This window comes from Acanthisitta chloris, unplaced genomic scaffold, assembly GCF_000695815.1.
Source record: "Acanthisitta chloris isolate BGI_N310 unplaced genomic scaffold, ASM69581v1 scaffold7490, whole genome shotgun sequence".
In the NCBI taxonomy this organism is placed as follows: domain Eukaryota; kingdom Metazoa; phylum Chordata; class Aves; order Passeriformes; family Acanthisittidae; genus Acanthisitta; species Acanthisitta chloris.
In genome coordinates, this window is record NW_008652147.1 from 15418 (window position 1) to 30776 (window position 15359).

Below are 15359 nucleotides of genomic sequence, written 5' to 3' on the forward strand. Positions count from 1 at the left end.
TGCTGCAGCCTGTAAAGCATTTCAGATGAAAGTCAGATTTGTATTATAGTACAAAGAAATTAACTACTTTGAGAAACACTAGTACAGTGCAGACACCCACATGAATATTCCTCTGACTTTCCTGCAGCCTTGTCTGTGTCTGCTGAAATGCATCTACCACCTTCTGCACTGTTTCTTCACAGCCACAAATATCATTTTGGCATACAAATGGCTCTGGACCAATGAGTTGGTTCTTTCGCCCTTATGTCTGGCACAGCACTTCCCATGTCCTGTGGACACTTGTGTGGGAAGAACATATGGTTCTAATGCCTACAATTGTTGGCAGTCCCCTGGACTGACCCCAGTGACCAAGATGCTGCTGACTTCAGCAAATGAGTCTTGTGCCGTTTAAAACAGAGGCAGGAAAACACTTCTTTCATCACTTTACACTGCCTTCAAAACTGATGTCTCACTATATCATCTTTCCAATCGCCCAGAGCTGACTTTTAACAATCAGAAAATAAAGGTTTCCTTTCATTTGAATGAAACACTTTAGGAGACAACTTTCTGCATTGCTCACTTTGCAGAGGAATTGAGTGAGCCTCCTTTGGTACTATGACTGCTAGACGTGTGCACGACACCACAAGTTTCCCTCCTCACCCCTTCACCACAGCCCAAACTGCACCATTCTGCAAGCCACTCAAGTGAAGACCCACAAGACACCCACATAGACCACATCAAGAAGACACTGAAACCAAGCAGTACCTCTGCAGAAAGTTTCCTTCACACAGACACTTAACGTGCAACGCTGCATCAGCTAAGTGACATGGCCAACACTTCACAGTCTAAACCAACTCCTTTAATCACATCAGAGATACTTCATTCTTCTTCCTACCAGCACCCTAACTTTTCCTATCACAGCAGAGCTCTTTCAGACTCAGCAGCCTGGCAAAAAGGAGCTTTCCTTACCGTTCCCCTGTGTAACCTGGGCTGCAGTGGCATTGACCAGTCGCTGAGTCACAGGTCCCTCCGTTGTGGCACTGGCACTCCTGGGAGCAGTTCTTTCCGTAACGACCCTCAGGACAAGGCTGACCACAGACCATGCCCTGTGAGCGCAGAGAAGAAATCTTAGTATTAGGTTTGGGATTACAGCTTGAATGGACAAGGAGGAAAGGGTTCTAATGAAGGAAGATCAAGGAGATCTTGTGTTACTAGCTCAGTGCTGGTCTTTGAAATGCCAGACTCATCTCCAGCTTTAAACAAGAGTTTGTTCCAGCACTGGAGGAGTAATTTTCTAGGATTTCCATTTTGGAAGTAAAAGCTCATGAGAAACAGTATCTCTAAGCAACCATGAAAACACTTAAGGCATTTAAGACTAATTGGTGTCAAGCTCTTTCCTATTTATTTACCAGGAGTAGTATGTATCAAGATACCTAGGAATGCCTTGCAGTGAGTAGTGCAGTAACTGCTGTAATACCACAATTTCACTACTTCATGACAAATTGGTGAGGTTTTGTCTGATGAAAGGAAAACCTGTTTGTAATTTCATTTAACGCAGCATATCGTAAAAGCTTAGGTAGGATATTTGCTCCCTTCGATGGGTTTTGGGTTTCTGCACTGCTTTTCACATCCTTGGAATTAATTACACCTGGGTAGTGAGGGGAGCATCAGATCTTTAGAATTTCAAGAAGACATTTCAAGAAAAACATATTTGCAGGCAGTTCATCTAACACAACATACTGCAGAATTTGTACCTGGCTACTTTAAACCTCCCTTCAAGGAAAAGCAAAAATGTTATACTGATAAAATAGTGTTGGACAGAATAGCAAATTCTATAATTAAGTTATGCTTAAATAATTACTTGGAATGGAAAATTAGCCAATGGGCTAAACCATAATTTATTAGTTAAGGCACATACCAGTATAAAATTTCCCTCACCACTTCGTGTGCTCTCTCACTTTTCAGTAGTTGTATTTAGGCAGATAAAGAAAGTCAAGAATTCAGGCAAACATTTGTGTTCTGTGACTTAAAATTTCATTCTTTTAACATGAAATGGAATAAAAAGTAAAAATGGACATAATCTAGGGTAGCCAGGTGAGTGGTGCTATCCAAACTGACAACCAGAGATTGCATTTTATAGCCATGCTCTCTAATTGGTGAAAAACTGACCTCTACCACATTTTATCTCCATATAACATCTCAATTATCATGAGGTAGCTAAAAAGATCAGTAAATGTGAATTTTCACACAAAATGAACATTTAAATATAAAACATTATTAACAAACACTCATCATCAATATTATAAACAGATGTATTTAGAGAATGTATCTGGGCTTTGATCACCTTCCAACCATGACCTTCCAACTCAAAACTGGCAGCCTGATAGTAGGGAAGGCTACTCTCAGCTCCAAGGTCAGGTCTTCTTCTTTCCTTACACTCTGATAAAAGGGTAGAAAGTCTAAAGATAATGTCAAAGCTCCGATGCCCCATTTAATTTCCAACACTTTAACACAGTATCTAAGGTTTGGGGGTTTAATCATGCATACTGTACATATAAAACCAGGCACAAAAGCCACAGTGGTCACCTCCCTATAATATCAAATTGCACTTAGAAATTAATTACTTCCAGACAAGACCTAATGGATGTTGCTTTGTCACAGTACAGTCCATGCCTTTTCCTTCCCAGAATCTGATATGGTTAAAAAGGCAGTGCAGAACTGGAGGGTTTTCAGTAACAGATGGTTTTCCACGTATTTTATTTCAGTCCCTTATGCTAAAATATGTTTCTCATTACTCCTGGCTACAAGCAGGCTGCATTTGCTATCCTCATTCGCTGCCTGAAACCTACAAATATGGAAATTTTATGGGGCTGGGAGTGTTTTTACCATCCATCCTGGCGGGCAGGCACACTCCCCGGTGACGTGGTGACAGACGCCTCCGTTCTGGCACGGGCACCTCTCCTCGCACTGTGGGCCATGCTTCCCAGGGGGACAGAGGTCCTCACAGCTGTGGAGGAGGTGGTGTACAACAGAGACAACCATTACTTTGGCGGATGCTCCAGCCACATCTTTGTTTTTAATGCTATCATTAAGTTTTCCACCCAAAAAGTGCGAAACAGAGAGCAATCCCAATGCCAAGAGATGCACAGTGTGAATATTGCTCCCTTCGATGGGTTTTGGGTTTCTGCAAATATGAATATTTGTATGATTATGTGAATATTGTACAGTATCCACTCAACAAACCTAAGGAAACAGACCTGGCATTCTAGGAGCTTAAGATTACTTTTTTTTGGTAGTGTTTTGTCTCTGACAGCTGAGTTTCAGACAAAGCACCAAGCTGAAACTGAGACCTGAAACCACACTGGAAAGTAAACATCAGATTCAGCCTGAATCTTGTGTTGTTGAACTACAGACAAAGCTTCAGGCCCAAATCAATGAGCTAGAGGCTAATCACTTATCAAACCTGGATTCCTTGAAGTCATCCTACTTATCTGAAATTCAGAATATAGGAGATTAACACAGTGAGGCTCTGAGAAGCTACAGCTGCAGCACACAGAACAGCTCTATGCACAGGATAAATGCACCAAGCACACCTGGTTCAGGAGATGGAGATGCTGAAATTAAAACATGCTCAAGAACTTCAGCTTTCCCCAAAGGATTTCCTTATACACAGATTGGAGCTCATTAATTGTTACTGACAATGGAACAACAAAGCCAAATAACTCCTTGTTTCAGTTAGATTTTCCAAACTTGTAGCCAAACTGTTCTCGTGATGGTCATGAAGAAGCTCCAGCTGCTACTTCTGGCAGCTTTTACTTAGCAGCCTGGGTCAAGGAGCTTTGCCTTGGCTGCACACATGAACATGCCCTACAACGTGGTGTGCCCAGTCCAGTGTTACGCATTGCCCGGAGCAACAGCACAGTGCTAGAAATTAATCTAGACTCAATTTCTGTTGTCAGAACTCTTCACAACTTGTATTTCTCCCCAAGAAAGACACTGCTTACAAGGCCCCGGTGTATCCAGGAGGACACCTGCACTCTCCCGTCACGTGGTCACAGGTGGCTCCGTTCTGGCACTGGCATTTCTGGTGGCAGTCGTTCCCGTAGGTGCCCTGGTCGCAGCGCTCCTCGCAGCGCCAACCCTTGAACCCCGAGGCACAGTGGCAGGCTCCAGTGATGGGGTTGCACAAGGCTCCGTTCTTGCACTGGCAGCGGCTGCTGCAGTGAGGTCCCCAGTGGTCACTGTCGCATGCTAAATGGGTAGAGGGGAAGATTTGCGGCAGTTTTATAGTAAGTTTATGATATGGCACTGATGATGCTATGAGTCAGGACACTGAGGCACTGAAGTGTGTCTAGAGAAGGGCAATGAAGCTGATAAAGGGGCTGTCTGTGAGAAGAGATTGAGGGAACTGGAGTTATTTAGCCTGGCGAAGAGGAGGCTCAGGGGTGACCTTATCAGCCTCTACAACTACCTGAAAGGAGCCTGTAGCCGGGTAGGGGTCAGTCTCTTCTCCCAGCTAACAAGAGACAGGACAAGAGGACACAGAATCATAGAATCATAGAATTTCAGGGCTTGGAATGGACCTTACAGAGCCTCCAGTCCCAGTCCCCCCTGCCATGGGCAGGGACATAGTCTTAAGATGTGCCAGGGAAGGTTTAGGTTAGACATTTGGAGGAATTCCTTCACAGAAAAGGTCATTAGACACTGGAATGTACCGCCCAGGGAGGTGGTGGAGTCACCATCCCTGGAGGTGATTAAGGTGAGACTGGACAGTGGCACTTAGTGCCATAGTCTAGTTGACAAGGTGGTATTAGGTATTAGGTTGGACTTGATCTTGGAGGTCTTTTCCAACCTGATTGATTCTGTGATTCTGTGACTTGACTGTAAAACAAGTAAGCTATAAAATGGAAATAGTTATTCCTCGGTTCTCCTTGGTCCTCAAGGATCTTGCTAGGGAGACTGAACTTAATTTATGCACAGCAAATAATTCTTATGCATAAAAGCAAACATTTTAAAACATGAAGCTGTGAAACAAACACAAGTTCTAGTCTCTTCATTGTCAAAACTCTTCATTATGACTCTCTACCATTGAATAACAGTTATGGTTACAGTGAGATTTTGTTTACACAGAGAAGTCTTACTTACTTAAAAAAACATAGTCTAAATCTATAAACAACTGTCTGAAGCCCACAAGGAAGTTGCAAAGCTTGGTCAGTGTAAACTTACGATTTTTGACAAACCTGGAAATTCCTACTTGTTTACATAACTGGAAATACTTCCTTTTCAACCTTGCAATATACTGATAGAGCAAAAGAAAACAGAATAAGTGTTTCACCAAGCAATAGAAATTAACAATTATATGGTTAAACTTCATTTGGATGTTACGGATTTGGTTATCCAATGTGTCTTCACAATCATTCAAATCTATCTTTTCTTGTCTGCCTCAATGCATGCCATTAAAACCCTATAAGCAAACCACTCAGAGGTTATTTCAGCATCAAAAGAAAGACTTAATGTTAAGGAAGAAATTTTATCTTAAGAAATAGCTCTGTGAAGAGACAGAAGATTAAGGTCACCTAGAGTTCAACAGGAATGTGCTAATCATATGGTCAAATGATCTGATTTTATTTTTATGTTCTATTGATAACAGCAGCACAATGAGAAAGCCTCAATTGCAGCCACTGTAAGCCCAGGCTCTCCTCTTGGAGACTGACAACCATTGTTCTCCCAGTCTTCTCCTGGGGCAAAAAAGCCAGGCAGAGAGCAGGCACACTTTCCTAGACTAATGCAGAGTAATTCAAGAATGCTCCTCAGGGTACGAATTATTCAGCTGTAAGAGCTGTTCACTCAGGCTATACAAATGAAAAGGAATTAGGGTCTTTTCAAGAATCTACTCCTTAAGATTTTTTTTCCCCCCCAGACAGGTCAGTAGAACATGCATCCATAATGGAGATATTGTGAGCACTACCACACAATGAAATAGAGAGCAACAGAAAGGAGTGTATCTATTATAAACACCCAGCAACACTGTTGGGCTGTTAGAACCACTGTCCATCGTGTTCCTGGCCTCTTGAAAGATCTGTGGGTTTTGTTGTGGACAAACCACAGGTCTACAACACTTTTGTAACACACAGCATCTCATAAATTGCCTTTTGCCATCACAACTCACGTTCATTCAGAACTGACAGGGGTTTATTTTCAATATGTCTGCATAGAATAGAATGTGTAATCCCCATGCTTAACCACTCCTGAAGCTGTTGTCAGGAATTCAGCTATTCTGGGATATATATATATAAACACACGTATGAGTGGTGAGATGCCTGAGAGTTGCCATGATTGAGCAGAAACCCCTAATTTTTATTTTTAATTTAACACATTAGTCTGGATTCAGGTAAAAGTCTTCTTTCTCCCAGATAAAATTTCAATTTCGATTTCACATTTCAGTCTTTTCAATTCAATATTCAATCCTCATGGAATAACTGAAATTAATAATAGAAGAAGTAAATTAACACCCCCCCCATCCTGGCCTGTCTGATAAACAGGAGAATTCAGACTGATTGCCAGAGCACAACTGTTCCAGTGCAGAGCTCAGGCAAGGATGAAGGTAGCCTGAACATGCCCTAGATATAAAGATGGACAGAGATGAAAAGACTTGATAAGTGGACGCTCGTGTTCCCTCCCCGGTTGCTGGGAATGGGGTATTTGGTACAGTGCAACAACACTGATGTAGCTGCTTGAAGACCCACTGCAATGGGTCTGAGAGTCACACAGACCAGAAACACCTACTACCAGAGATCTGTCACTGCATCCAGCAACCACAACTGCCCTGGTAGAAACTGTCTTACTTGTAGAGCAGCAGAGGCTTTGTACTCCCACTGCTCTAATTTACACTCCCAGTCTGCCTCCCTGGGATGTGCCTTGCTGTGTTCTGGAGATTGACAGATGTCTATGGTGAATGTGCTGTGTCTGTGATCTTGAACCTTTCTCAGCTACTTTACTGTATGAGCATGTCCATCACAATTTATTAGGTTCCTGGAATGACCTTCTCATTATGTTTGCAGGAAATCATCCAAATAAAAAACATCATATGGCTGGTAATGGGATTCCCAGTGTCAGGACCATTCTCCTGGCAATCACCAGATGAATAACAAGTATTGACTATGCAATCTTTCACTGCAGCCCAGTGGTGAAGCTTTCCACCAGGACAGTGGTGGACACAACACAGCACAATCTCACAGCAGTCCTTTGTGCAAAGTCTGTCACCAGCTTTGCACCTACCTGTGAGTTATGGGCAGAACAGTGGGGAAACATGCAGGATTAAGAGGAATAAATAATAATAGTGATCAGGATGGATAAATCACATTATTTTATCTCTGTGTCCCCTGACTGATAATCAATAATGTTCCCCATAGGAAATTAGAGTGATTTGTCAAAAAGTGATGCTCAGTTTACTATTCAAAAAGAAAAGGGCAAAGGGTAGAAATGTTTCCTTTGGTGAGTTTGGTTTATTTTTAATTAGTTGGAAGCTAAATTTACCAACTATTAAATCACACTATTTCTGCTGCTTCCTAGTATTGAAACACTGAGCAAGCTGGGCTGGAAGTCACACATCTGCTAAGCTGGTGGAATGGGATAGTCTTTGAGTTAATGACTATGGTCAGGTTACAGAATGTCAGCCGGAGGTGAATCAGAATAGCTGTCCTGCCTGCACCAAGGACAAGAGGACACATGTGAAGGTCTCACACTGCAATGCAAATGTGAGAGCATCAGCTACTGACTACTGAACAGACTTGGAGCTGTAAATCATCTCTCCCTGCACAGGGTATATGTGAAAGGGAAGCAAAGCACAGAGCCAAGAGCCCCATGTTCAGAAGGGTTTCAAAACAGGGATGATACATTTGGCCATACCAATCCCATGCAGTGCTCCAGGCTGGGGACAGAGTGGCTGGAGAGCAGCCAGGCAGAAAGGGACGTGGGAGTTGGGATAGATAGAAAGCAGAACAGGAGCCAGCAGTGTGCTCAGGTGGCCAAGAAGGCCAATGGCATCCTGGCCTGGATCAGAACAGTGTGGTCAGCAGGACCAGGGAGGTGATTCTGCCCCTGGACTCGGTGCTGGTGAGGCCACACCTTGAGTACTATGTGCAGTTCTGGGCCCCTCAGTTCAGGAGGGACATTGAGGTGCTGGAGCAGGTCCAGAGAAGAGCAACGAGGCTGGTGAAGGGACTGGAGCACAAGTGCCATGAGGAGAGGCTGAGGGAGTGTTCAGCCTGGAGAAGAGGAGGCTCAGGGGAGACCTTATCACCCTCTGCAACTCCCTGACAGGAGGTTGGAGTCAGGTGGGGGTTGGTCTCTTCTCCCAGGCAACCAGCAGCAGGACAAGAGGGCACAGACTCAAGCTCTGCCAGGGGAGGGTTAGGTTGGATATTAGGAAGAGATATTTTATGGAGAGAGTGCTCAGGCATTGGAATGTGCTGCCCAGGGAGGTGGTGGATTCACCATCCCTGGAGGTTTTCAAGCTGAGACTGGATGTGGCACTTAGTGTCATGGTCTAGTAACCACGGTAGGGTTGGACTCAATCTTGGATGTCTTTTCCATCCCGGGTGATTCTATGATACTATGATTCTATGATCTCAGCCCCAATCACTCCTGCAAACAGTCTGAATGACACAGAAAGGCAAAAACCAGACAGTAAACCAGGATTAATCTGTGTTGATCATACAGAACTGGCCCAATATTGATTTGTTTTATGCAGAACATCTTCCTACAATGAACTTTTGCAAAAAGTCCTTTGCCTTCCCATTTTCACACACATTAAATTCACCATCAGGTTTCCTGTTTGAAACAGAACTAGTTATGCTCCCTCTGAGCTCCTGCAGTAGATTCACAGAGTCCTTTCTGCCTTATGCTGTAGGGGAAAAAAATTCCACATAAACTGTTAACAAACACCATGGTATTAATGCCACATCTTGTCATTTTGCACATTCTGCTTGTCTGGGAACTTATTTTTGTGGCTGCAGTATCCACTGTGCAGATCACACGGCGTCACAGATCGAGGAAAGAGAACTTCTTTCTAAAGGCTGCTTAGCAATAGAGGAGTTTACCTTTGGAATATGCCACTGCATTGAATATATCACCATTTAACATGAGTGAGTACGGTAAGAATCTCTAAGGCTATTCAGGTCTACCTGCACTGAGTGACCAACAACAACTTGAGAAGCTTAGAAAAGGTGAAAAACGTAGCCTTCAAGAAGAAACTGCAAACTGTGATGCAAATTGCTATCAATTTGGGGCCTTCTGTAGCACCTTTGAAGATGCAAATTCTGTAGTATAGTACACTATTTCCTAGCACAACAGCTTTAATGCCCATTGTTTTTATGGGGGTAGATGTGTTTTGATGCATGTGGTTTGTGTGAGTGGATGGTGATTCACAAACTGGGATGGTGGGAGCTCCCATATTTTATAGCACAAGGTATGATTTTTCATAATAATCTGAAACAGAGATGAAGAATTTGTCAGTTACTTCATTGCTTGTTATAAACAAATGCTTTTAACTAAATGTGGTCACATACTTGTGAGGGTTTTTCTGCTTCATTTTAGTGTTAGTTTCATTAAAACACAACAAAAAGTGCAAACGGGTTTGAGTTGATTCCTGACAAATCCTAAAATTCTCTACATACACCTCAAATTCTCTAATAAAATAAGGCAATGGGCAGAAATTGATGCACAGAAGTTCCACCTGAGCATGAGGAAGAACTTCTTTCATGTGCAGTGACCAAGCACTGGAACAGAGACCAGACAGGTCATAGATTCTCCTCACTGGAGATACAGAGATTCAGAGTAGATGATAGGAAAAATATCTTCCCTTTTAGGGTGAACAGGCACTGGAATAGGCATTGGAATAGCTTGCCCAGGGAGGTGGTGAAGTCACCATCCCTGGAGGTGTTTAAGAAGTATCTGGATCTGGTGCTGGAGGATATGGTTTAGGGTTTAGGGGTTCCAACAGTGACAGGTTAATGGTTGGACTTGATCCTAAAGGACTCCTCCAACCTTGATGATTCTGTGATTCTATAATGAGAAAAGAATAATGCTATCAAATCAAGTCAAAGAGCATTTCAGAAGTTGCTCTGATTTGTAGTTATCTTTTAACTATACACCTTATAACACTATATTCAAGCCAATGTTTATTGCCATGTTTTGGGGGTTTTTTTGATCTTCTCTTTTTGTCTTTCCTTTTTTGCTAATGGTGAGGTAGAAGTGAAGAACCACAGCAAAACTAAGATTTACTTTTCTTGCTATCATTTTTTTTTTTTAGCACTAAGACAACTAAATGAGGTATTACTCTGGCTTACACAACTTTCTGCAAGATACACTGCTGTGTGTTTCTGGAAATGCGCACCACTGTCACCAACAGAGGAGATTCTTACCACAGTATTAGGTTTATGTACAAATTCCCTACAACACACAGCAGAGAGTGAACTCTCTCACTTGGAACACAATATGGTCAAGTACAAATTTAAAATAAGCAAATAGTGGCAAATATGCATATTCCTATCTCTGTGTCCTCCAAACTCCAACACAATTTCTCCAGACAGGTTCAAGAAACCACAGCCTTTAATGAGTGAAAGTTGATTTCCCTTGCTTCAGCATGTAGAGCAAGCTGAATCTGTCCGTAACTTCACCATCATCTTTGACTGATTTTTTTTCTTTCTTTTTTTTTACATTGTCACATCAAGAACAAGTCTAAATCTTTGTGCCTTCCTCTGCATGCATCCTTTGATTCTCAGATCTCTACTGCCTTGTCCTTACTTCCATGACCTTTATATTCCACCCCTCATTCATCTATGTTCACCTAGTATCCAAAAAACAACCCCCACATTTACATAATCCGTGACATTAGCCCCTTTGTTACATTTTCAGACTACAGCCTTCCTTCCTACTCCTCCAGTTGCCTCTACAACTTGGCACAGCTCTCAATACCCCAAGCCATAAACCTGCCATGATGTTGTCTTCCACATTCCTACCCTGTAACTTCTCTGCCCTGTGAAGTCTACAAAATGCAAATGTGTCAAATCCACCACCTGCCATGGTTATTTACCAATGTTTGCTTCCCTCGTAATCTCCTATGCCTTTCCAGCTTTGTGTTATCTGGTTTCATTTCCTTTAACCACAGTTTCTCTGGGGCAGTGGCCACTTTCTGTTGTGTAATTTTATTTGCAGAAAGAGGTCCACAATTCCCCAGAAGGGACAGCCATGAGGTCCACCAGGGAGCAAGATGATCATCGTCTACAACTAAAAGTAGAGCAACTGTAAGTGCCCTGCTTAAGAACTACTCCAGTCTTTTGAAGCAGAGGATATAAATAAGTGAATAGTAACATTTCTAGGAGGGCCCATAATTGATTTGCAGTAACAGGGAATAACCACCACTAACTGGCAAAACACAGACAGTGCAAAATAGACCAATACTGAGGAAGCTTTGAGTTATCCAAAGGAGTAGCCCAGTGACAATCTTGCTAATCTCTGGACAAGCCCTAAGGCATGACTTTCAAGAGTCAACAGAAGGGAAATTCATTGACTCACTAAGCAAAAACCATGACAAAACCCAGGATGTTGTCACTAATCTAAATCCACATCTAAATCCTATTGGAAAGATCGGAGAGTGTTCTTCAAACTACTCTCTGCTATTTCCATTTGGTTAGCTGCAGATCTAAATTGATGGCATTTGTTTCCCTGAGGGTATTCCTGCAGGATAGGAAACAGATAATAATTCTCCCAACTTGAAATTCAACCAAATAAAAGTAAATTCCCACTGATTTTGAAGCTATAAATACTCAAGTGTGTTCACGATTTGACAAGATGCATTAAGCCCTTAGTGACACCAACCTGTGTGTCAGCCTGGGCAGCGACACAGTAAATGTGGAACATGGCAAACAGAAATTTCAGAGATGAGTCAAGAAAGCCAGAAAACAAAGACAAATAGTCTGACAACTAGAATAAAAACAGCCTTTAGAAAACCCTCAAACTATTATTTAATAGAACCATGAGGTTGTTCTTTTCTTTGCATTGTTCTAGTCATCTCTGAATGTTATAAAAATATATGCACATACACATCAAAAATTGAGTATTTTTCCTTTAAACATCAGTCATAATAATTGAAAAATATCAATGCTTTTTGCTAAAAGATTTACTAAACCTACATCCCAGACACAAAAAATGCATGGATTTTTTTTCAGAATGGCCTTTCTATTAAATCTGGGTTTTCTTTCACTCTTTTGTTTCTATCTGATTTCATTTGTTATACCATAGGCCTTTTGCCCTGTGGCATATTTTCCATTGTTACTTTTTGTTTTGTGTGTAAGAAAGGATTTTTTATTCAAAATGCTAAGCTTAAATTTAATTTAGGGGTTTTTCTTTTTCAGTTTATAAAAGCCTTTTGATCCGTGAAGTGGAAGAACAATGAAAATGTGGTTTTCAGATCCCATGAAAGACTGGAACTATATGGCTTTCACATGCCATAAATTTCACAGGACTCTGTAAAGTGCTTTGGACACCAGAACACAAGGATGGATAATTGCTAAGGAAAACAAACACAGATGGTTGTTGGTGTTCACTTTATCATGCTACTGAGATAAAATGTGTTGCAAATAATCATTATTATAGGAAAAGTTATGAAAAGTTAAGAATCTGCTTACACTGTATAAAATGGACTGTTGTCCATGATCCTGATTCCGCAAAGACCTCCCTGCAGCACCATAAATTAGCCTTTTCCTTTTTTTTCTTTTTTTTTTTGGCGATGACTTGAAGGTCATCTTAGTTTTCAAATTAGCAACAAATGTTATCCTTCACATCCTCAAAAACCTGATAAGTAAAACACTGAAAATACATAACCTACCAATATATAAGAAAGACTGAAATGAAACCACTACTAGAAATACTTTTGGACTGTTGGCAGGAAAAAAGACAGTATTCAAATCACCTTAGGTAAATGCTACAGATATAGTGAATTTCCAAAAGGGTGAGAAGCAGAAATGAAAAGCATCTCTGATTCAGAAAATGTTTACAAAGCAATAAAACTATTACCACTTAGTACAATGTTTTCCTTCAGTACAACTCAACAGAAGTATTACTACTAACTCAGTTTTGTAGAAAACAAGTTGTTTCTACTTTTACTTAGAGGCTGGAACTGTAATTCAGCAAAAATGTCCACAAAATCTATTAATTTCCCTAGAACCTCAAAACCAAAATGCTTTATAGCACCAAAAATATATTAAACATCAGAATGATATTGTTTCAGATACACACTTGTACTGAGCCCTAAAAAAGCACAGCTGCTATGTAGCCCTGGGAATTTTCATACCACCTACCACAGTGACACTGTAGGGACTTTGTCAACTTCCTATTTGCACCTATTTGGTGGTGGGTTAGGTTCATCAATCCAAAGACATTCAGCCTTGTTAGAGGAAAAATGAAGTGTTCAGCTGGCAAAAGTGAGGAGTCAGGGAAATTACTGAGCCCTAAAAAAGCACAGCTGCTATGTAGCCCTGGGAATTTTCATACCACCTACCACAGTGACACTGTAGGGACTTTGTCAACTTCCTATTTGCACCTATTTGGTGGTGGGTTAGGTTCATCAATCCAAAGACATTCAGCCTTGTTAGAGGAAAAATGAAGTGTTCAGCTGGCAAAAGTGAGGAGTCAGGGAAATTAAATTAAAAAAGTATAAGGAAGACAAATGTCTTGTGGTTTAGGAATGGTGTTCCCCAATGTAGTGTTCCCACTGAAACTCCCCAGACCCCTCCAGCATGGCGTGAGATACTATGGAATAGCCCCAAGGTCCTGGCCATGCCCCTCCTGGCTGCTGCAAAAGTTAACCCAGTCCTTGCAACACGCAGTTAGAACAGGTTTAAATTTGTTTATGACCTGCTGTCATTTCACTCACAGGATGCATTTGCATCTGTGGCTGTTTGGGAGCCAGGCTGGGCCAGTTCTGAATTAGCTATTTCTCTACATTTTCTATAAAAGCAGATAGCTCTCTTTTGGGGTACTCTGCAGTTTCACTTGCGTGTTTAACAGCTCCTCAGTTCTGGGAAAAAATGCAAGGAGGTGGTTAAAACAAGAGCTTGTTTCTGCAGCCTGCTGCATGGCTTGGAAAACTTAAGGATGAGCGAGCTCTGCAGGCATATCTTGCAAGCTCCACTAGTCAAAACGCCTTCACCAAACAAAGAGGAAAGCAATGCCGTGGTCAAAAAAAAAAAAGCTCAATTCAAGATTCACAATCCATCAGAATGTACAAGATGCTTCCAGGCACCTTGCCTGGCACCGTGGGGGGCTGTTTGGCTTGGGGTGCAAGTGTGTGTGTGTAAAACAGCCACACATCCACCTCTGCAGGGTTAATGGGAATTATAAACTCTACTGAGAAACTGGCAGTGCTTGTAACTCACGTGAGTGTCTCACGCAAACCATGCCAAGGGATCCAGTTTCTGCCATACTCTGCATCTGCCAAGTCCCATGAAGAAAACAGTGAGATTTCCACAGCATTTGAGAACTTTACCAACACCCACGACTGCAAGGAAATCTGATAGCGGCAGAGCTACTGTACCTTAAAAGTTTCCCTAACAAGTGCATTTAAAGGTAACAAGCTGCTTCTCTGAGGTGACAGCTTTAAGCACACAGCTTAATGTATTAGGGAAAAAGGCAGTTCTCTCCTCATGCTTTATAAAACCCTGGAGCCAAATTATTCCTCCGTGCCGCTTTTTCAGCCCCCATCACCTCAGGCTATAGTCCCAATGAAGCTCTATTAATCACCAACAGAATCAAGTTACAAATTAAAAACCACCAATTCAAATGAAACTCAGATTACTTAGGTACAATAAAAATAGGAAAAGCCTATTCACATTTTCACAAACAATCCTAATCATAAACCAAAGACATGTCACCCCCTTTTTGCTTTGCTGCTCAGGCCAGCTGGGGGGATCACAAGGCTAGAACTGTTTCAGACGAGTCAGTGTCATATTGATTTCGCCTCTGCTCCAGCTTATCCAGAAACTGTCCTATTGATTTTGAAAGAATTATTTGTGGACTACTAGGCATGAGAAGAAAAACAAAGTGACTGTCCTGATTGCTTAGTGGCACTCCATGTTGAGCTACATGTGGTATCTGCCCTGCACACACATTCAAAACTGACAATCAGGACCATATTTTATCTATTACAGCAAATACTGTTGAAGAGTGTGAGTAGGAAATCACAGAATCATAGAATGTTAGGGGGTTGGAATGGACCTCAGAGATCATCCAGCCCAAATCCCTGCCCTGGGCAGGGACACCTCCCACCAGAGCAGGTTGCTCAAGGCTCATCCAACCTGGCTGTGAACACTGCCAGGGTT

General features: G+C 41.8%; 1 protein-coding gene across 1 annotated transcript in view; it reads right to left on the bottom strand.

Annotated features, from left to right (window-relative positions):
• LOC103803498 (multiple epidermal growth factor-like domains protein 10) overlaps positions 1–15359 on the bottom strand; it is a 46511-nt gene that overhangs the window by 12894 nt on the left and 18258 nt on the right. Inside the window, exons 5-7 of the mRNA XM_009076061.1 lie at positions 3984–4230; positions 2866–2986; positions 949–1085 (exon numbers count right to left, since the gene is read on the bottom strand). Coding sequence (XP_009074309.1) covers positions 949–1085; positions 2866–2986; positions 3984–4230 — 505 coding nt within the window. The remainder of the gene's footprint in view (positions 1–948; positions 1086–2865; positions 2987–3983; positions 4231–15359) is intronic.